This window comes from Vicugna pacos, chromosome 17 (genome assembly GCF_048564905.1).
Source record: "Vicugna pacos chromosome 17, VicPac4, whole genome shotgun sequence".
NCBI classification, from domain to species: Eukaryota; Metazoa; Chordata; class Mammalia; order Artiodactyla; family Camelidae; genus Vicugna; species Vicugna pacos.
The window spans coordinates 24,028,640-24,050,038 of record NC_133003.1 but is presented as its reverse complement, the minus strand read 5'-3'; the positions used below and the strand labels follow the sequence as shown (position 1 = coordinate 24,050,038).

At 37.0% G+C, this 21,399-nt stretch overlaps 1 protein-coding gene across 33 annotated transcripts in view; it reads left to right on the top strand.

Moving 5' to 3' along the window:
* Positions 1 to 21,399, top strand: part of PBRM1 (polybromo 1) — a 102,238-nt gene that overhangs the window by 2,250 nt on the left and 78,589 nt on the right. For 31 of the 33 annotated variants that reach the window (XR_012060660.1, XR_012060659.1, XM_072941459.1 and 28 more), the window contains exons 2-6: positions 2,545 to 2,697; positions 3,677 to 3,774; positions 11,885 to 12,032; positions 16,559 to 16,702; positions 19,306 to 19,422. Coding sequence is in view for 31 of the 33 variants with exons in the window: in XM_072941459.1 (XP_072797560.1) it covers positions 2,560 to 2,697; positions 3,677 to 3,774; positions 11,885 to 12,032; positions 16,559 to 16,702; positions 19,306 to 19,422 (645 nt within the window). In the remaining 2 variants the exon portion in view is untranslated. The remainder of the gene's footprint in view (positions 1 to 2,544; positions 2,698 to 3,676; positions 3,775 to 11,884; positions 12,033 to 16,558; positions 16,703 to 19,305; positions 19,423 to 21,399) is intronic. The other 2 variants (XM_072941443.1, XM_072941431.1) reach the window with 1 other exon arrangement.

Below are 21,399 nucleotides of genomic sequence, written 5' to 3'. Positions count from 1 at the left end.
TGGATAAAAAAAATTTGGAAATTATCTCTAAGTTGAATCTTTTTTCCCCTTATTAAAGTAAATTAATGATTCAAGGAGTTTTAGATACTGTATGGTCTAATTATACACCCCCCCACAGTGATCCACATTTTTTCTGTCATTTTTTAGTGGATTATTTATAAAAGCAATTTTGACCTCCTGCCAAATGGTTGAAGCCTTTTTTTTTTTTTTACTCTTTCTGAGGTTGAATGTGGCATTTTTTTTTTTCAATGCTGTTAGGACTTTTAGGGAAAAAAAAATGTCTTCCTCTGAATTTTTGTGATGGGGAGTTTTCCAGACTCTACTCACATAAACCATTCTTGGTTTGTTCCAGCTTGTCAACCCTTGGTGTCACATGTGAGCCTTCCACATGTGTTCATTTTCCATTCCAGCTCTGTGATTGAACTCTGTTCTTATTCACTAGGGGGCACATTGGGCAGGCATGCTTCATTCCTGGAATTGACAGTCATTCCATGTGAGTAAAAGGGAACCTCAGTGAGACATCTTTAAGCATGTGAAAAACAGTTGGTTTTAAAATGAAAGAAGTGTCAGGTACTGCTAGTGCCTGAGCCTTTGTAGCAGTTTGATTGGCACAAGAGAACTGATGTGCCTATTTTCTCCAGTTTTCTTATCTTTCTTTAGCAGTTCTGCTTGAATGTTTTCTATCTATTCGTACTCAGTTTTACTCCGTCTGACCCTTCTCTTTATTTCCCCTTTCTCTGCCTTGTTCTTCTCTTTCAGTTTTGAATATATTAACATTGAATCAGCACTTCTAAAGCCCTGCCTTCTCCAACTGGCTTCACTTGGCCTTCAGACATAATGAGGAGACTGGCTTTTCGAGGCGCTGGTTGTGCTCTGGTAAAGCTGGTAAATTACTGATCATCTACACCCTTTCCCTTTTCTGTCCTTCCTTGCCTTTTCCCTTCCACCTTTCTTAAATTTTGTTGTCCTTTACATAAAGATTCCCACCTGATGTTTATCAAATTCACTTGTGTCCTCGTCATTAATTGTTTACAAAAGCTTGGTCCTTAGTTTCTTTATTTTAATGAACTGAGTCCAGTTTACCAGCCTTTTATAAAACAAACAAAAATCAGTCACACTTGGCTGGCTTTTGACCTAAACTTTTTGAAGCTTTCGCCGCTTGTAACCAATTGCAAACTATACAGTGTGTAACAAACCAAGTCCTAGAGAAAGGAACATAATCACGAACATCATCATGTTAGGCTCTGTTTTTAAATACCATGTGGACTGTAGTTCAGAAGAAGAGATAAGAGACTCCTCTTGTTTTTCAGTTGGTTACCAGAGTTTTTTATTTGTTGGTTGGTTTTGGTTCTGCTTTCTATTACCTGGAAACCCCCAATTTTTCTCTACATACTACTGACAACTCATTCTCTCAGCTGCTAGTGTCTTAGTTTCCTGAAGTTGAATGTTGATAAGTGACACTGGGATCAGTGTTTCTTTTAGCTTTAGAGAAAGACCTTTGAAATCACAGCATACTATTAGACACTGTTGTTAAATTGTGTAAGCATTGTAGGATTCTCTGGGGTATACGCCCCTTTCCTCTAGCTGTAGCAGATCATTTCAGTGGTTGCAGTTCTTGTGTTATATAGTCAAATATATATATTTGTAAATTTATGTTAAGATTAGTTACTTAGCAACCTTCCTAAAACTGAGAGCAAATATTCATGTTTCGGAAAGGCCGAGGAGAACTTAAAAGCTCACTTCTGAGGCGCTCTTCCAGATCATCTACTGAAATGTAAAGCTGTGAATTCACAGGGATAGAGTAACTCATATAACTGAAAAGGAGGTTAGTCTGGATTGACAGAAAAATTTCAAAACGCGGTTTTACTACTTTAGCATAAGTATGGCAAGTCATGTTAAGTGTTTTCTGGCATATGTCTTATGGGTCCTTCTTTAATGAATGGAGAAAAATCATTTTCAGTGTGTTAATTTTAGGGCACATCTAAAATGCTAGGTTAGTCCTCTGTTCCCTCCCCTTTTGTTCTACTCATTGCCTCAGACTCTCCTTCCTGTTCTTTTTCACATCTTGGTCTACATGGAAGGTGAGCATAATTGTAAGAAACACTGGGGAAAATGGATGAGGCTTGTTGACTCCAGAGGTGACCACCGTGGGGCCTCTGTCCCTGAGGCCTTCCTTGCTGCCTCAGGGGCTGAGGGATGAATACCTCCAACACACTGGTATACTACAACATGTGTGTTTCCAAACTCTGGTCTAGGGTAGATTTGGGACCAGAAGTGGCTGAGTCATTCAAAATTAGTAATATACGAATGAGAAACCTTTTTGAATTTGTCCCATCCAAGTTGAAAGTGTAGCATTTTGGTAAGTGAAGGGGCTAAAGCAAGGTCCAGGACTTGTATTAAAAAAACGAAGTTAGCTAAGCTTTGCAACAGTGAGGATATCCTCCTAAGTGAACCAGAAGCCTGGTAGCTAGCAGGTGGCCAGCTGAGGGCTTGGTGGCAGAGTGTAAATTTAAATATAAGAACATGGCTAATTATTTCTTACAGAAGAAGTTGGATTCCATGGGTTCCAAGAGAAGAAGAGCTACCTCCCCTTCCAGTAGTGTCAGCGGGGACTTTGATGACGGGCACCATTCTGTGTCCACACCAGGCCCAAGCAGGAAAAGAAGGAGACTTTCCAATCTTCCGACTGTAGACCCTGTGAGTAACTTGGACACAGGTTTCTGCCTTCTGCACAAATTCCCTACTCTCCCTTTAATGATAAGCAATTAAGATGCAAGGCCACTCAGCTTCTTTTTCCTTTGGCTTGATATTCTTAACCTTTCTTTTATGAAAAGTATGTATTTAGCCAAACGTCTTACAGTTTAGCTCTATTATGAAATAATACAGATTATCAGTATGTCACCTTATATGTTCACTCAGGTAACTGTGTGCTTGTCATATGCTGAGCACTGTTCTGGTAATTGAGATATAGCCATGTGTAAGACAAGGTAATTTTTGACGTGGTGCTTAGATTCCATTTTGGAGGAAGCAGAATGTAAACAGATGAATAAATAAATAATAAAGTACCCTCCACTAATGATGAGTGCTAAGAAGAAGTTGGGATGATTTGGGCTATTTTGGCCCATTCCTTCAGGAAAGGTTCTCTGTGATCAGAAGGCATCAGCCCTATACAGTGCTGGGGAAGTGTTCCCAGGCAGAGGGCCTGGGTAAGAAAGGGTTTTGGTGTGTTGTGATTACAGAGAGAGGGTTAAGAGGGAGAAGGAAACTGGCAAAGTCTTCCCAGCCAGAGTGTACCCTACGTGCTCTGTGGGGAATATTAGGAGTTTAGATTTTATTCTCTGAGTAGTAAGAAACCCCTACTTGGATAATTTTTAAGCAAGAGTGATGTGAACTAATTTAGTTTTAAAGGAAAGGAAAGTCACCAGTAGCATAAATCTGATGAAAAATTTAATCATTTAAATGATTTTAATAAGGAGAGATACTGTCAGCATATTTCAGACTTCGGTTCCCATATGGGAATGGGAATTTGGGGATTCAACCTTTTTCTACTCTACTAGCATTTTATGAGTTTTTGCGTTTGTTTTTTTTGTTTGTTTTTGTTTTTAAGATAACCCTAATGCCTACACTGGCTTTCTGTTCACTTTTCTGGTGATTTTTGTCTTTTTCATATGTGTAGATTGCTGTGTGCCATGAACTCTACAACACCATCCGAGACTATAAGGATGAGCAGGGCAGGCTCCTCTGTGAGCTCTTCATTAGGGCCCCAAAGCGAAGGTAAGTGGAAGGGGTTTGATCCTGGGTCCATGTCGAAAATGGTAATTGAGTTTCCTTTGGAAGGAATGGCTTAAATGATACTGGGGTCCGTATTTTAGTTTCAGTTGTCAAGATGTAGTGAAACATATTTAAAAAATTTTTTTTAATTAAAAAATTTTTCACTGTCAAAATCATACAACATAAAATTTAGTCTTAACCATTTTCAAGTGTACAGTTCAATAAGTGTTAAATATTGTTACACAGCAGACCTCCAGAACATTTTCATATTGCAAAATTGAAACTCTGTGCCCATTAAATAACTCCCCATTTCCTCCTTCCCCACCTTCAGCCCCTAGCAGTCACCAGTGCACTTTCTGTTTCTGTGAATTGGACTACTTAGGTATCTCATATAAGTGGGATCATACAGTATTTATCTTTTTTGACAGACTTCTTTCACCTAACATAATGTCCTCAAGATTTATCCATGTTGTACCACATGTGACAGAATTTCCCTCCTTTTTAAGACTGAACAATATTCCATTGTATGAGTATACCACGTTTTGTTTATCTATTCATCCATTGATAAATACTTGCTTCCACCTTTTGGCTATTGTGAATTATGCTGCAGTGAACATGAGTGTGCAAATGCAAATACCTCTTCGAGATGCTGCTTTCAGTTCTTTTGGATGTTTACCGAGAAGTGGATTGTTGGATCTTACAGTAATTTTATTTTTAATATTTTGAGGAATCACCGTATTGTTTTCTGTATTCCCACCAACAGTGTCTAGGAGTTCCAGTTTCTCCACATCCTCACTACACTTGAAGTTTTGTAGTATTGAAATAAAAAAGCATGAGTTCTCCATGATGGTTAATTTTATGTGTCAATTTGACTAGGTTAAGGGATGTCCAGATAGCTTGTAAAACATGTCTGTGAGGATGTCTCGAAGAGATTAGCAACTGAATAGATAGATTGAGTAAAGAAGAGGACCTTCACCAGTGAAGTTGGATATCATCCAGTTCCCTGAGGGCTTAAATAGAACAAGTGAATTTGTGTTCTCTTTTTGAGCTGAGACATCCATCTTCTCCTGTGCTTGGAGCTCTTGGCTCTTGGGCTTTCAAACTGAATTATACCACTGGCTTTCCTGGTCTCCAACTGGCAGATCCTGGGACTTCTCAGCCTCCATAATCGCCAATTCCCGTAATAATTTCTTTCCTTCTGTTTTTCTCTCTCTCTATATATATCCTATTGGTCTGTTTCTCTGGAGAACCCTGACTAAAGTGATCTTCCAACGTTGTTCTTCTTCAGGATGGGTTTTTTTTGTTTCTGCAAAAAATGCTATTGGAATTTTGATACGTTTTTGCATTGACTCTGTGGATTGTTTTGGGTAGTATTGGTGTCTTAACAATATTAAGTTTTCTAATCCATAAACATGGGGTGTATTTCCACTTAATTGTTTATTCTTTCATTTTCTACAGAAATACATTGTTTTCAGTGTTTAAGTCTTTCACTTCATTGATTGGATTTATTCTTTAATTTTCTTAGATTGTTCGCTGTTAGTGTATAGAAATGCAACTGATTTTTGTGTATGTTGATTTTGTATCTTGCAATTTTGCTGAATTTGCTTATTCTACAAGTTTTTGTGTGTGAAGTGTTTAGAGTATTCTGTGTAAGTTCTTATATCTGTGAACAGAGATGATTTTACCTCTTCTTTTCCAATTTAGATGAAATTCTTTCTTTTATTTCTTTTCGTTGCCTAATTGGTCTGGCTAGGACCTCTGTACTATGTTGAAAAGAATTGGTGAGAGCAGACATCTTTGTCTTTCACCATTTTTAGTATGATATTAGCTGTAGACTTTTCATATAAGGCCTTTATTTTGTTGAGATAGTTTTCATTTATACCTAATTTGTTGAGAGTTTTTACCCTGAAAGGGTGTTGAATTTTGTCAGATGCTTTTTATGCATTAGTTGAGATGATCATGTGGTTATTTTCCTTCATTTTATTAATGTGATTCATTACTGTTACCAGTTTTCATAAATTGAACCATCCTTGCATTTGAGAAATAAATCCCACTTGGTCATAGTGTGTAATCCTTTTAATACGCTGCTGAATTCACTTTGTTGAGGATTTTTGTATCAGCATTTGTAAGGGTTATTGGTCTGTAGCTTTCTTAGCATTGCTAGCTTCATGGTTCCCTCTTCCAATTTTTTGGAAAAGTTTGAAAAGAATTATGTGAGTTCTTTAAATGTTTGGTGAATTCAACAGTAAAGCCAGTAGGTCCAAGGCTTTTCTATTCCAGGAGATTTTTTGATTGCTGATTCAATCTCCATGCTAGTTGCATATCTATTCGACTTTTCTGTTTCTTTCTGTTCCGTCTTTGTAGATTGTATATTTCTAGGAAGTATCCATTTCTTCTATGGTAGCCAATTTATTGGCATACAGTTTTTATAGTAATCTCTTTCAGTTCTTTTTATTTATGTGGCATTGGTTGTAATGTCCTTGCTTTCATTTCTGACTTTATGAGTCCTTTTTTCCTTAATTAATTAACTAGGGGTTTGTCAATTTTGTTGATCTTTAAACAAACAAAAAAAAAACTCCTAGCTTTATTGGTTTTTTTCCCCCCTATTTTTCTGTTCTCTATTTTATTTAACTCTGCTTTATATATCATTTCCTTCTGCTAGCTTTGGATTTAGTTTGTTTTTCTTTCTCTAGTTCCTTGAGAGTGGAACATACTTTTTAAAATTATTTAAAAGCCTTTAGGGTAGCAGTGAAGTTGAATTTATCATAGTTAAAAAGGAGCAGTTTTTCAAAATATGCAGAAAGGCCACAATTATTATTTTCACCTTGCTTTTGCTCTTTCCCCCCTAACTTTTGGGCTTGACTTCTGTGATCCAATGAAGCAAAACAAATTACTGGTCCCAGTATGCACCTTGCACTCACTGCCCTGTGAAGGCTATGTTACCCCTGACTAGGGCTTCTTTCCGCACTTGCTGTCAGAATAATGTCACTATTCTTTTCAAACTCTGGCAATTGAAGGTTTTGTTCTGAAAACATACATGAATGTGGTAGATAGAATAATGGCCCCCAAATAGGTTCATGTTCTAATCCCTGGAATCCATGAATATCTAGAATTACATGACATAGAGAAATTAAGTTTATTAGTCAGCTGATTTTCAATTGAAGAAATTATCCTGGATTATCCAGGTGGTCCCAGTGTAATCACAGGGGTCTTTAGACAGGGAAGAGTGAAGCAGAAGAGTCCGGTCAGAGAGATTTGAAGATGTTGTAGTCCTGGCTTTAAAGATGGAAGAACAGGGCTCCAGGCAAAGGAATGCATGTGGCCTCTAGAAGCTGAACAAGGCAGGGAAGTGAATTCTTCTCTAGAACCTCCAGAAAGAATGTGAACACCTTGCCTTTTAGCTTAGTGAGACCCATTTTGGACTTCCGTAAGATAACAAATTTCTGTTGTTTTAAGCCATTAAGTTTGTGATAATTTGTTATAGCAGCTGTAGGAAACTAATACAATGAATTAACTAAAGATTTAGATCCATTCATGAAGGTTGATGCCACAGTGGGTAGCCAACAAGTTATACGTTGAGTTGAAGGCAAACGTCTTACCTCAGAGAGCAGAGCCACCATTGCAAGGATGCAATGTCATCGTCCAGAATTAGAGCTCTGTAAATTAGTATGCCAAAAAAGAAGGTTTTTATTTGTTTTAAATGAGGTAACTGTCTCATTTCACTAGGTTTATCAGTAACAGTCTCTTAAGAGTTGTCATTTAATTAACATAAGTTAGTAGAAGCTCATATTTGTTGCTTACTACATGCTAGACCCAGTACCAGGCACTTTCCAGGCCTTATGTGGTTTAAACCTGCGCAGTATTGTTATCACAGTTCATAGATGAGAACTTGTACAAGTTCTTAGAACTACTAAAGGGTAACCAGAATTCAGACTCAGTCTTTCTGATTGTGTAGCCTGTGCTCTTAACCAGTACGTTGTGTAAGGAGCAACATCATATTAGAGTACACAAACACCTCATGGAAAAGGACTGCCCCTCTGCTCCTGCTTTCCACCAGCAGGCTAGTGCTGAGGGCTGGAGGGTGTGGGCCTTGGGTGCTGGAGCTCGGTTTTCTAGTCTCCATGACGCAGTACCGTATGGGCACTGTTGCCTTCCCCCCATTGCTGTGCATGAGTGCATCTCTGCCCCTCCTCATGGGATGCATGTTTTCTCAAGAGTTTGTGGGAAGTAGTGTTGCTCAGAGCTACACAATTGTGAATCTCTTTTTGAGATTTGTTTTCATTAGTATATTAGGCTGCTTGTACTAGGACATTCAGATTAACAACGGCTGAAACAGGAGCAGTTGCTTTCTCTCATGTCAGAGTCCTACTCTGTGAGGTCTTCAGGGCCGAGATGTTGTCTCTTTTCTGCTGTGCTTTGGGTATCGCCCTTGTCTGCATGGTCTGAGATGGCTCACCACCACAACTATCATCCAGCCCACAGGAAAAATGACTTGGACATGGTACACTTCAGCTCTTGCATTGGCTAGAACTTAGCTGCAACAAGGCTGGAAAATTTGGTCTTTAGTACCCAGGCAGCAGCTAGAATGCTATCATCTTGGGAAGGAGGGAAAATAGATTTGAGGGTAACCAGCAGGCTCTGCACATCAGGCAAAGTGTTTCTCACTTTTCTTGTTAAAACTCTTAGTTGTGCTTTGACTATTCTGTGGCCATATGATGGCAGGGTGCCCTCACCTATTGTTGAAAGAGAGAAGCTGTTAAGATGTGTACTGCACAGTCCTGTATGTGTATATGTATGCACAGAAGTCTGGAAGAATACTTACAGTGCTTTTAACTCTAGATGAATAGGAACAATTTTTACATTTTTATGTTTTTTTCTATGTTAATTTAAGTGGAAAAAATTAATAGAGCTATTTCATTTTCAAAGGATGTGGGTACTTATTTCGACCATCTTATATAGAGGGAAATGTTGGGATCCTGATCCCTTCTGTCTGTATGGTAATTCTGAAAACATTTGTGAGGAGCCCTCTAGCAGAGTTTCTGGGAGATAGTGTCCTTTCTAGATATGTGTCCTCATTGGGTTCTCAATTGTCTGCAGATAACCCCCCAAGCTTGAGAGACTGCTGAGGTCCAGCCTCAGCAAGGAGCAGTATGGCCCATCAGGCCCAGGTGGAGAGAGCCATCTTGGATACCAAGTTAACAAAGCCCTAATGCTCACTGTGAGAGAGCCCGTTGGTGCCACGACGACATTCATATTAGGCCTGGATGGTCCTTTGTTGTTACTCAATGAGACCTTTATGTTCTTACACTTTCTCTGGACAGTGGATTGAGTACTCTTTTTATGCCCTCATACTTAATTTTATAGTTCACTAAAATTGTAAACAGTTGGTAAGTGTTTTAAAAACTCAGTTTGTTCTTCCTCTTGCTTTCCCTTCCTGGAGAATTCAATCCAAAGCCATTAGCTGAGGCTGAGCTAGGTAGACAGCTGCAAAGGAGATTAGCAGTGGGGAAGGGCAGGGTTGTGAGAGGCATAGGCATTGTGGACAGTAGTAGTGTCAGCACAGAGTGTCAGAGTCTGGACATGGTAAAGAGGGGGTTTATAGAGAAGGACTTCCTGGCACAAGGTATTGAGGCCTAAGTGGGGGAGGGAGGGTGTTCATGTTGGGGGAGTGGTGGTGGCAGTGGTCTGTCATAGGAGAGGGAAGGAGGGCATCCGTTTGGGGTGGGGCCTAGCCTGAGGCTGTGGGGGAGGGGATGGCAAGGTCATAGCCTGAGTGAGATGAGGGGACCATTGTGGGGTAGAACAGCAGCAAGAGGAGATTGCTTACCCTCAGGACAGTCATTTAAGTAAATACATTGTGAATAAGGGGGCTCAGGCTTCTCATTATTGCAGGAAAGGAGTACAAATAGGGCAAGGAAACTAGAGTGAACCCTGAGGTGCTAAGTTAGAATTGGAAGTATTGGTATGAACTCATCGTTTCCAATATATGTAGATACAGAAATAAACGTAGATATAAATGGGAGCATATGTCTCTTCCATAGCTCTGTCCACTGAGACAGCTAGGAGCAGCAGCACCCCAGTAGAAATAAACACAGCTGCTAGCACCTCAGTCTTGGTTTTTAAATATTATTTGTCATTAAAAGGAACCAGAGTTCTTTGGGGAGATAGCTGATTTCAAGGGCAGGGAAAGTACACGATGAGTCTATAACACTTCATGTTGCCAGAAAATAAGCATGTGCTCAAAGGGTGATTGGAACATGTCAAAAGATCTTAGAAAATAGAAGCCATCTCAAAAGGTTGCCCTCTACTGGCCAAACCTGGAGCAGTTTGAGCATCAAAATAATTATAATAATGGTTTTTAACCCACTGAGTAAAATAGGAATCCAGAAATCCACATTGATATAAATAAGTGAATAAGCTGATGAGGAATGGGATTTTACATAGTCTGGAGGTACCTTTCCGTAAAGTTCAAGGAGAAAAAGAGTAACTTGGTTAGTTGAGAAGCTTGGCTGACCATAATCAAGTGACCAAAACCAACCTCATCTAAGTAATGGGACAAGTTGAAATCATGTGCCACCTGATAGGGCTCAGTGAGATGAATATAGCATCATTTCTGTCATAGTCCTGCCAAATAAGTTTAACCTGAATTTATTCATCAGGAAAACAGACAACCCCAGGTTGAGGGACACTCTGCAAAACAACTGGCATTAATTTTCAAAAGTATTAAGATCACGAAAGTCAAGGAAAGACTGAGGAATTATTTCAGCTTGAAGGAACCTAAAGAAATATAACTAAATGTAATGTGATTCTCAACTTGATCCTTTTGCTATAAAGGACAGTTGTGGAACTGTTGGCAAAATATAAATGGGGTCTGAGGATTAGATGGTGGGACTGCATCAGAGTTAATTTTCTGATTTGGTGATTAAACTGTGGTATTTTTTTGTAGGAAAACACTAAACTCTTCTGGGGTAATAGGACATCCTGTCAGCAGCTCAATCTCAAATGGTTCAGAATAAATAGTCTTTGTTCTATTCTTGCAATTTTTATGTCAAAGTAAAAAGTTTTAAAAAATTAAATATATCATACCTACATGGCTATCACAGGTCAGCCAGTGTCCCAAAAGAGATTAAAGCCTCAATGACCATGACATTCCTTTTTTCCTTTTTTCAATTTTTTTTTAAATGCAGGTACTGGGGATTGAACCCAGAACCTCCTGCGTGCTAAGCATGTGATCTGCCACTGAATTATACCAACCCCTCCCATGACATTCATTATGTGTGATAACTTATCCTCTGACTCATCTAGTCTGAGGTTTATCTATCCCTAAGGGAGAATTAAGAAAAATGTCACTTAGGTAATTGTTCAGAAAGTTTACTTGTCTCATTGAACTCCATTTGAAAAAGTCGTAAAGAATAATAATAAACATCCATGAACCCAAAACCCAACTTAAGAAATTATTATAACTACCTTTGAAGTGTCCTGTGTGTCCTTCACAATCCCTTCCCTCCAGGAGATAACTACTGTTCTGAACTTTGAGTTTATCATTCCTTGCTTTTTTTTTTTAATAGGTTTGTCATGTTTGTTTATATCTTATGCCTTTTTATCTTTGGTAGACTTGTGCCAAGGGCCTCATCTTTCTCCTTTGTTATTTTAGTACTTGATATTAAAGTAGCATATATACTAGGCAGTTGATAGTACTTGTCAGAAAAAGTTGTGTGATCACTAACTGAAGAAAAGACAGTTTATTTTTAAGTTTATAAAGAGCTTTGAAACATAATCTGTTTTCAACCACTATTGAATACCATGAAAGGTAAGTCATTTTCATTTGCAGAAGATGCCATTGACATGATTTTGGTACTGGTGCCCTAAATCTTAAATATTTAGCATATAAAAGACCACAGATCTTAATTTAGGTTTTATATCACTAATATGTGTTTTGAAAAGGGCATGCATATACATCTTGCTTTTGTTATCCCCTTTCATTTCTAATAATGAGAGCAGGTCTAGTATGTTCTGTCATTTGGAATATTGGACATTACTACAGATAGTTTTGAGACATAACTTTTTACAGGCTTTCAATTAATACCTTTTAAAAACCATTAAATTGGAACAGAAATCAACCAGACTATTATGAAGTGGTTTCTCAGCCCATTGACTTGATGAAAATCCAACAGAAGCTAAAAATGGAAGAGTATGATGATGTTAATCTGCTGACTGCTGACTTCCAGCTGCTTTTTAACAATGCAAAAGCCTATTATAAGGTAAGAAAGCATCAAATTTAGAAGGTACCCAATATGTTAATTGTATGGCTTTTTAAAATTTATCAGTCTGGTAGGGAAGTAGTGGTTTCTCATTTGGAGTTTGAGTTTGCGTTTCTTTTATTAGTAAAGAAACTGAAGATTGGTAAGATTATGAACCATTCTTATTTCTTCAGTGTCTGCCCAAACCTTTTGCCCATGTCTCTTGGGTTTTTTTTATTTTCATATTTATTTTTAGAGATTTTTTTCTTCTAGATACTAATCCTTCTTTGGTTATGTGTGTTGCAAATATCTTCTCCCACTGTGTGGCTATGTTTTGACTCTTTATGGTGTCTTGATGAACAGAAGTTTTTTTTTTATTTTAATATGGTCAGATTTATCAGTCTTTAACTTTGTGGTTTATCCTCCTTTGTGTCTTGTTTCAGAAATCTCTCCTGCCCCCAAATTATAAAGATATTCTTCTCTTATTTTTTCTAAGTGTTTAATAGTTTTGTCTTATATATATAAGCTTTTAATGCAACTGGGATTGATTATTGTATCTTCTGTGAGGTCATTTCCGCAGTGCTTTGAAATGACCATCCTCCTCACATTTGTCTGTGGTGTTAGTGTTGGCATCGTTTGTTTCTATGTGCTCATGGTTCTCTTTCTGGTCTTTCATTCTGTTCCTTTTCTTCTGGCCAGTTTATCTAAAACTGGGCTATTCTACTTCTACTTTAATTGCTATGGCTTTGTAAATATTCTTGATCTGTTAAGGAAAGTGCCTGATTATTCTTGGTCCTCTCCTTATACATTCTTGGTCTTTTCTTATACATTTAAATATTAGTGTGTTAAGTCAACAAGCACAAAAAAATTTGAATTTTTATTGGAACTGCACTGACTATATCATATTTTGGAGAATTGACAGAATTGTGATGTTGATTATTTCAATCTATGAATTTGGTATATCTTCATTAATTTGTCTTTTAAAATGTATTTTAACAAAGCTTTTTATTTTTTTGTCAAGATTCTGTAAAGTATGTTGTTAGATTTATTCTTTTTTTTTTTTTTAATGGAGGTACTGGGGATTGAACCCAGGACCTTGTGCATGCTGAGCATGCACTCTACCACTGAGCTAAACCCCACCCCCAATCCTGATTTATTAATACTATGTGTATATATTTTTTTCTTTCATTGAGATATAACTCACATACTCATTAAAAGTGTAGAACTTAGGGGTGTTTAATATATTCAGAAAGTTATGCAACTATCACCACTATTGAACTCCAGAATTCTTTCATTACCCCAAAACAAAATCCATACCCGTCAACAGGCATGCTTCATTTCTCCGTCTCCTAGCCTCTGGTAACCACTGATCTACTCTCTTTTTGTATGAATTTACCTGTTCAGGACATTGCATGTAAGTGGAATCATACACTATTTGGCCTTTGATGACTAGCTTCTTTCATTGAGCATAATATCTTAAGGTTCATCCATGTTGTAACATGTATTAGTACTTCATTCCTTTTTATGACTGAATAATACTCCATTATATGGATATACCACATTTTGTTTATCTGTTTCCTAGTTGATGGACATTTGGGTTATTTCTGCTTGTAACTGTCATGAAGAATGCTGCTCTAAATCTTGTGAATATAACAAGAGTGCTTTTCACTGAGTATAATACTCTGCATATGTCCATTAGACCTGGCTTGTTAATTATGTTCTAAAATCTTTTATATCCTGACTAATTTACCTGCATGCACTGTCTACTTACCAAAATATGTTTTAAAATCTCTAACTCTGATGATAGATTTGTCTGTTTCTCCTATTTAGCTCTAGTGATTTTTTCTTGGTTTTTGAAACTATGCAAATAGAAACATACAAGTTTAAAACTGTTATATTGTTTAGTAAATTGAATGTTGTTTGTGTTATGTAGTAGCTTTTTTTAAAATAGACTTTATTCTTTTAGAGCAATTTGTAGTAGCTTTTTTTATTGTTAGTGTCTTTTTGTTTGAAGTCTTTCTTATCTGATATTAATACATGTAGAGTTTTATCATCTTTACTTTTGTGTTTACCTATTTTTTTCCATTCTTTTACTTCCAACCTTTTCATATCTTTTTTACTGCTAATGTGTCTCTTGTCAACCAAATATAAATGAATTTCTATTAATCCAGTTGATCATCTTTACCTTTTAACTAGAGCATTTCATCTCTTTACAGTTTCAGTAATTACCATTTGGGTGTATTATTGTTTAAATTTCTATTTTCTGTTTATCTCATTTTGTAATTTATTTTGTTTTCTCTTTGCCTTCTTTTGGTTTTATTTCATTTTTAATTTATTCCCTCTATAATTTGGAAGTTATGTGATCTATTGATTATTAGTTCTTATCCAAGAAGTTTTAATATGCATAATTAATTTATCAAAGTAAGAAGTTGATTAGTATCTTAAACCTCCTTCAAAACAATACAAAGATCTTAGAATAATTTAACTCTGATCTGTCTTTTTAGTTATGCTACTGATGTTTTGTAAAAGTATTATTGTGGCAAATTTTTAATCCCATAAAACAGTATTATTGTTTTATATGGTTAGTATTTTTACTCAGAAGTGCATTACTCCTTTATACTTTTATTCTTTTATTGCTGTTGTTTCATTCTGCTGTTGAGAAATCATCTGTCAGTATAACTGTAGTTCCTTTAAAGGTTATCTGTCTTTTCTTTAAAGCTGTCTTTAGTGTTTTCTTTTTGTCTTTTATATGCTGCAGTTTCACTGTGAAATGTCTATATAGGAATATCTTCTTCTTATAGAATTTGGGAGTTGTATATATTTTTAAACCTTTAGGTTGGTGTTTTTCATCAGCTCTGGAACGTTTTCAGGCATTATGTCTTTGTATACTGCCCCTGCCCTAATTTCTTACTTCTCTTTATAGAACTAATTGGATGTTCTATTAGAACTCTCTTAGGTTTCCATGTCTCTTAACCTTTCATTGTCCTCTTTTTTGTGTCTGTGTTTCATTTTAGATAATTTCTTTAGTTCATTTTTCTTTGAACTCTGCTCTTAAACCAATCTGTTGAGTTTTTACATTTTAATATTTATGTTTTTTGTAACTTGGAAGTAGTTTCTTTTTTAGGGTTTTCCACATTTTGCTTGTATCATCAATCCTATTGTTTATTTCTTTTTTTTCAGTTGTTTTTGTTTTTTAATGGAGGTACTGGAGATTGAACCCAGGACCTCATGCATGCTAGGCATGAGCTCTGCCACTGAGCTCTACCCTCCCCCAATCTTACTGTTTCTTTAGACATGTTCAGCATACTTAATTTTTACTCTGTGTCAGATAACTCAATATCTGAAGTATTTGCATGTCATTTTTGCTAGCTTTCTCTTGTGATTCTTTTATTCTTATTTGTTTCATGATTTTTGACCATGAGCTTATATTTCTTGGAACTTTATCTGTAGAGATTCTTTGAGACTTAGATTGAAGTTGGGTTCATCTAGAGAAGATTTATTGCTTATCCCAGGCACCTGGCGTCTCTTTGCTAGATCTAGCTTGTGATGAAGAGTTCTCAGAGGACATTCACTTAATGCCTCCCCTCTCCACACAGTGCCATGGTTGAGCTGGGTAGAGGCTGAGGTGGATAATCTTCCTTGTTGCCTGGCAGCATAGAAACTGAATTGTTTTGAATTCCCACTTACTGCAGCCATGCCCTTTATCTCCTGTCCTTGAAGCCTCAAGGAACCTTGAAAACTATAGCTTAGGTTTATCTTGTCTTATAGATGCCCTCAAGATGAACATTGGCTTCAGTGTTCCGCTTGCTCATCTGAGTTCCCGCGTTTACTCTATTCTTGCTTTTATGAACACTGCTTACTCCTTATAAAGTGTTCATTTTTTTAGTGTCATAGCCAGTGTTGTTCTTACTGGAAATTTTCGGTTAGTTTATCCTCACTAAACTTCAGGAAAAGAAAATATTCAAATAACGTATTAAATAGTTTAAAAATAGAAGTGATATCAGAATAATCATGAGCTTCTATCATTTATTTATTTATTTGGGGGGAGGGGTAGGTAATTAGGTTTATTTATTTATTTATGTTTAGAGGAGGTACTGGGGATTGAACCCAGGATCCTTGTGTATGCTAAGTATGTGCTGTACCACTTGAGCTATACCCACCCACCATGAGCTTCTGTCCTTTAGATTTGTATCCCTTAAATTGGATCTTACCCTTTAAATTGTCTTTCTTAATGTGCTAGGAATAATTAGTCTTAATTTAGCAAATCATTTCTCTTCTGCCTCAAGTCTTTCTATAATGAGATAGGGCATAAGTAAATAATAAAACTTGATTTCACAATGCATTTAAAATATACACTTAGTTCTTCAGAAGAGTAATTGAGGCCTGCGTATCTTCAAATCATAAGGATTTTTAAGTTTGTAATAGAGTTTTCAAAGTTAGGTCTTTGAATACTAGTCTCTGCTGGAACAGGATACTTCAGTGTAATAGTTGAAATACAATAAAATTCTAAAGTGATTTTTTTTTCTCTTCTCTTTGTTAATGTACAGCCAGATTCTCCTGAATATAAAGCTGCTTGCAAACTCTGGGATTTGTACCTTCGAACGAGAAATGAGTTTGTTCAGAAAGGAGAAGCAGATGACGAAGATGATGATGAAGACGGGCAAGACAATCAGGGCACAGTGACTGAAGGAGTGAGTGTGCCACTGGAATGGGTGCTAGATAGGCTATTGGGAGGTGGATAGACCCCTGTCTAGGATTTCACTGGGCCATCGTGGGCAGCTGCACTTCCTATGTATTTGTGTTGGAAACTGTGAGCATAAAATGACATGCAGCCAGAAAGCCCCAATGCAGTTAGAAGGGATCCTAGGACATCAACATCCTGGACAGCATGTACCATGCATGGTTGCTTTCATTAATTGCTCTTACATTAATGCATTATTTCCTGCTCAATTTTAAAGAGAATCTTCATATTATCAAGGACTGGGCCAATATTGCTAAATTGAGATATTATGTAAGGGTAGCTAGGCAGTGTTGTGATTGAAGCTTGGAGAAGATCTGGCATCACTTCAGGAGTATTTTTGTAGGTTAGGCTGATTACTGTTCCTAGAACATGGCAAGTGTCTTCCTGCCTCTGGAATTTTGAAGTTGCTCTTCTTAGAACATGCTTCTTTTGGTCCTTTTTCATTATTCTAACATCAATTGAAATAACTGGGAGAGGCCTTTCCTAACCACTCTATCAAATTATTTGCTCTGTGTTCCTCCTTTCCCATTATCATGTCACTCTCTTCTCTGGTCTTCAGTTTCTTCTCTGGTCTTCAGTTTTTATCACTATACATGAAATAATGCATTTAGTATTCGCTTACATGTTCATTTCCTGTCTTCCTCAAGTAGAACGATAGCTCTACGAAAGATATCACCTTGGTCACCTATTCTGATCTAGACTCTGGCATGCAGGTACTGATAAACACTTACTGAATGAGCACACATGTTTAAAAGGGGGGAAAAGAATAGTAAAAGGAATTGCATCACTCTGCTGCAGCTAAATAGTAAGACACCAAAGCAGAGTTGTCTCCTTTCTTGCCCAAGTTACCTATACAGACGTTTTGCTGAAACTTCCAACACAGAAAGAAGCAGTGGTGGATGAATTTCTCAAAAACATAGTTTCTTGGAGTCTCAAATTCTAATTCCTAGGCACTTTGTCAGTTTTTTTATAGAATTAAATGATTGGAATTAAATAGAAGGCAATTAACTACTGATTCCCTGGAATTTTACTGATATTAATATAGGAACAACAACTTAAACTAGGCTCTTCTGGGGAGAACATTGCCTGTAGAGGGCTCAGCCTTATAGGTCTTCAGGGTTCTAGCCAGAAAATGAAAATGACTATGTTTAGGAGTTGACTGTGTTTCTTTGGTAAGAAATCGAAAAGATCTTACCCATTTATAGTTATACTTCCCAAGCTTCTTTCTAGCCCTAAGTTTCTTGTGAAGGCAGAAGGGATTTTCAGGCTGCTTATTTTAAAATTAAGAACGATTTCCTTGTAAATTTTCTCAATTGTGGGAATAAGTTATGTGAAAGCATTCATTCACTCTGCTCCCTTTGCCACTTGCAACATGTTCCCAGAGTACCTGGTTGGTTTGGGAGAAGAGGAATCTTGGCTATAGGAGGTAACTCTCCTCTTTGAAGCTAATTCTGTGGTGCCATGTTTTAAACAGGAAGTAAATGACTTAAACTTGGGTATTTTAGTCTGCTTTCAGTGTTATGTTGATTCTCTAAGCTTATGTGTTTGGGGAATCTTAGCTAATTTAATGTCCTATATGTTAAGTATTTATTGCATGTCTGTTATTGCCAGGCACTGTACTAGGAGGCCCAAGAGATGTTAGTGTTCTCTCTGTGGAGTTAATGTTGAACTTCAAAATCAAGACTGTACTAAATAAAAAGCCCTTCTGTTGGGTTAAGACAAAAATACTAGTGCTTTTATAATTTAAACCGGAAATAACCATTAACCTTTATATGTACAAAACATAGTTTGAACTTGAAGTACCATCTAATGTAAACCTAGACTGAGACATCCTCTTTCTGACTGTAGAAACTGGCTTCAGACTCAGACCCTCCCTGGCCAAGTACTCTTTGGGGCATATACTTTCCAATGTTGAAACAGTGACTAAGGTAGGAGTAAGCCAGCCAGTTTGGAGAGCAGAAATGATGTGTATTAATTGGCTTAATTTCCATTCAATTTTGATATAACTTGAATTCTGTTGTTAGATCTGGCAGAGCACCCCATGGTTAAAAGTATATAGCTCCAGAAGTATGTAGCTGTTCTGTTAGAATACCAAGACTTTGGTAGATATGGACAGCAGCTATAGAAATGGCCAGGTATGATGGGGCATGTTTTCTCTGTCTCAGTTGCTCTTGACCCTTACAAGGTACACATTTCTGTCATTTCACACATACATTTCACACATACGGCACTTGAACTTCTGTGTTACAATGTTTACTCTGAAATAACGTTCAGTAAAAGGACCTGATTCAAAGGATTTAGTTACTGAAATAATTTAAGGCGCCTCATTAGTTTCACCTATGCCATTCTGGGAGTATAACCCCCATGTCCAGCATTGGAGCATTTCTGTGGTATTCTTGAAACCTGTCCTTAAGTAAGTACTATTAGATGTTGCTCTTTTGAATTAGCTTTAAATTTTGGAAGCTATTTAATATCCGCATTTATTTCTGGATTTCTCTCACAGAGTACTTATTTCTCCCCTTCCTCTCCTTCCTCATAACCCCCTCCTTCCAGTCTTCTCCAGGTTACTTGAAGGAGATCCTGGAGCAGCTTCTGGAAGCCATAGTTGTAGCCACAAATCCATCAGGACGTCTCATTAGTGAACTTTTTCAGAAACTGCCTTCTAAAGTGGTAAGTGATGCAGTTAAAGACAGGTGGATTAAAGTGTTTTTGTTGTTGTTTTAAGTACTTCAAAAATTTTATTAGTTCTTAGTAAATAAAATAGGGTTAATAGAAGGCATTGGAGGTAGACAAATAGCCTCCTCATGGCCTTAGGAGCAAGCACAGGCACATAGGATTTTATTTCACCGGAAGGTTATGGGTTTTTTATTTAAATTGTGTTTTTCATTCATTGGTAATTCTTTTTGTTGCTTTTTGTTTTTATTGTCATAAAATACACAATAACGTAAGATTTACCTTTTAACCATTTAAAGTGTACAGTTCAGTGGCATTAAGGATATTAATATTCGCCTGTCAACACCATCCATCTCTAGAACTTTTTCGTCTTCCCACCCAGTAAGCAATAACTCCCCACTCTTCCCTCTTGCCAGTCCCTGGAAACTGCTATTCTGTTCTTCTCTCTATGAATTTGACTACTCTGAGTACCTCGTGTAAGAAGAGTCATACGGTATTTGTTGTTTTGTTTCTGGCTTATTTCACTTAGTGTAATGTATTCATGGGTCATCTGTATTATAGCATGTGTCAAGATTTCCTTCCTTTCAAGGCTGAATCCATTGTATGTATAGACCACAACAATATTCCATTGTATGTATAGACCACATGTACTTTACCACATTTTGTTTAGCCATTCATTTGTTGTTGAATATTTGCGCTGTTTACGAAGGTTGGTAATTCTAAAATGATAAAATAAGCCCCTAAACTAAACCTTTTATTTATAAAAGAGAAGAAACATTCTCTTTGCTCAGGAGACAGAGTGGGAAAAAGATAAATGAGTTCTTCTCTTAGTTCTCTTGATCTTCTGGTGATGGAGAAGAGAGAGAGACCTGATAAGTACTCTTTTACACCAAAGAGGAAGAGGTTTTCTAGTCCCATGAAACCCTTTAAGAGTGTTAGGGCCCCTTGTGACTTCACACCCGAGAAGCAATTAACATAGCGAACATTCCACTTTAACCTTTGGAACTACAAAAATTTCCATAGCCTCAGTGTTCTTGTATTTCTAGACAAGGATATACTTTTAGAAGTACTCTATTATAGCGCTTAACTCCATTGTGATCATTTTTTTTTGTATCTTCCTGTTAAAGACAAGGACTGAATTTCTTAAGGAAAAGGACTATGACATATATGACTTGCATGTCCCTGCTATATAGTTGGAACCCAGCATGTTAGAAGTTTGCAAGAAGTGCTTGTTGCCTGATGAGTGGCACTCAGCTTTCCCCATCAGTCACGAGTGCTATAGCATGACTAGTTATAGGACAATTATGACATTAGAAATAAAGCATATCTGACCACTGCTGTCTGTCCTAAGTGTGGATCTGATTAGAAAAATCTAATGATTAGTAAGACAGTTCTTCAGAAATTAAACACAGAATTACCATATGATCCAGCGATTCTCCTTTGGGTATATACCCAAAAGAAGTGAAAGCAAGATCAGAGAGAGATTTGTACAACCATGTTTATAGCAATATTATTCACAGTAGCTGAAACATGGAAGCAACCCAAGTGTCTCTTGATATGTGAATGGATAAATAAAATGTGGTATATACACAATGGAGTATTACTCAGCCTTTAAAAAGAATGAAATTGTGACTCATGCTACATTAAGAATGAACCCTGAACACATTATGGTAAATAAATAAGCCAGTCACAGAAGAACAAATATTGTATGATTCCTCTTTTAGGATGTACTTAGAGTAGTCAAATTCATAGAGAGACAGTAAAATTGTGGTTTTTCAGGGGATGGCAGGAGGGAAAGGTGGAGAGTTACTGTTTAATAGGTACGGAGTTTCAGTTTGGGATGATGAAAAGTTCTGGAGATGGATGATGGTGATGGTTGCACAACAATGTGAATGTGTTTATTTCCACTGAAATGAACACTTCAAATGGTAAATATTATATATCTTTACCACAATAAAGAAATAAGAAAAGAGT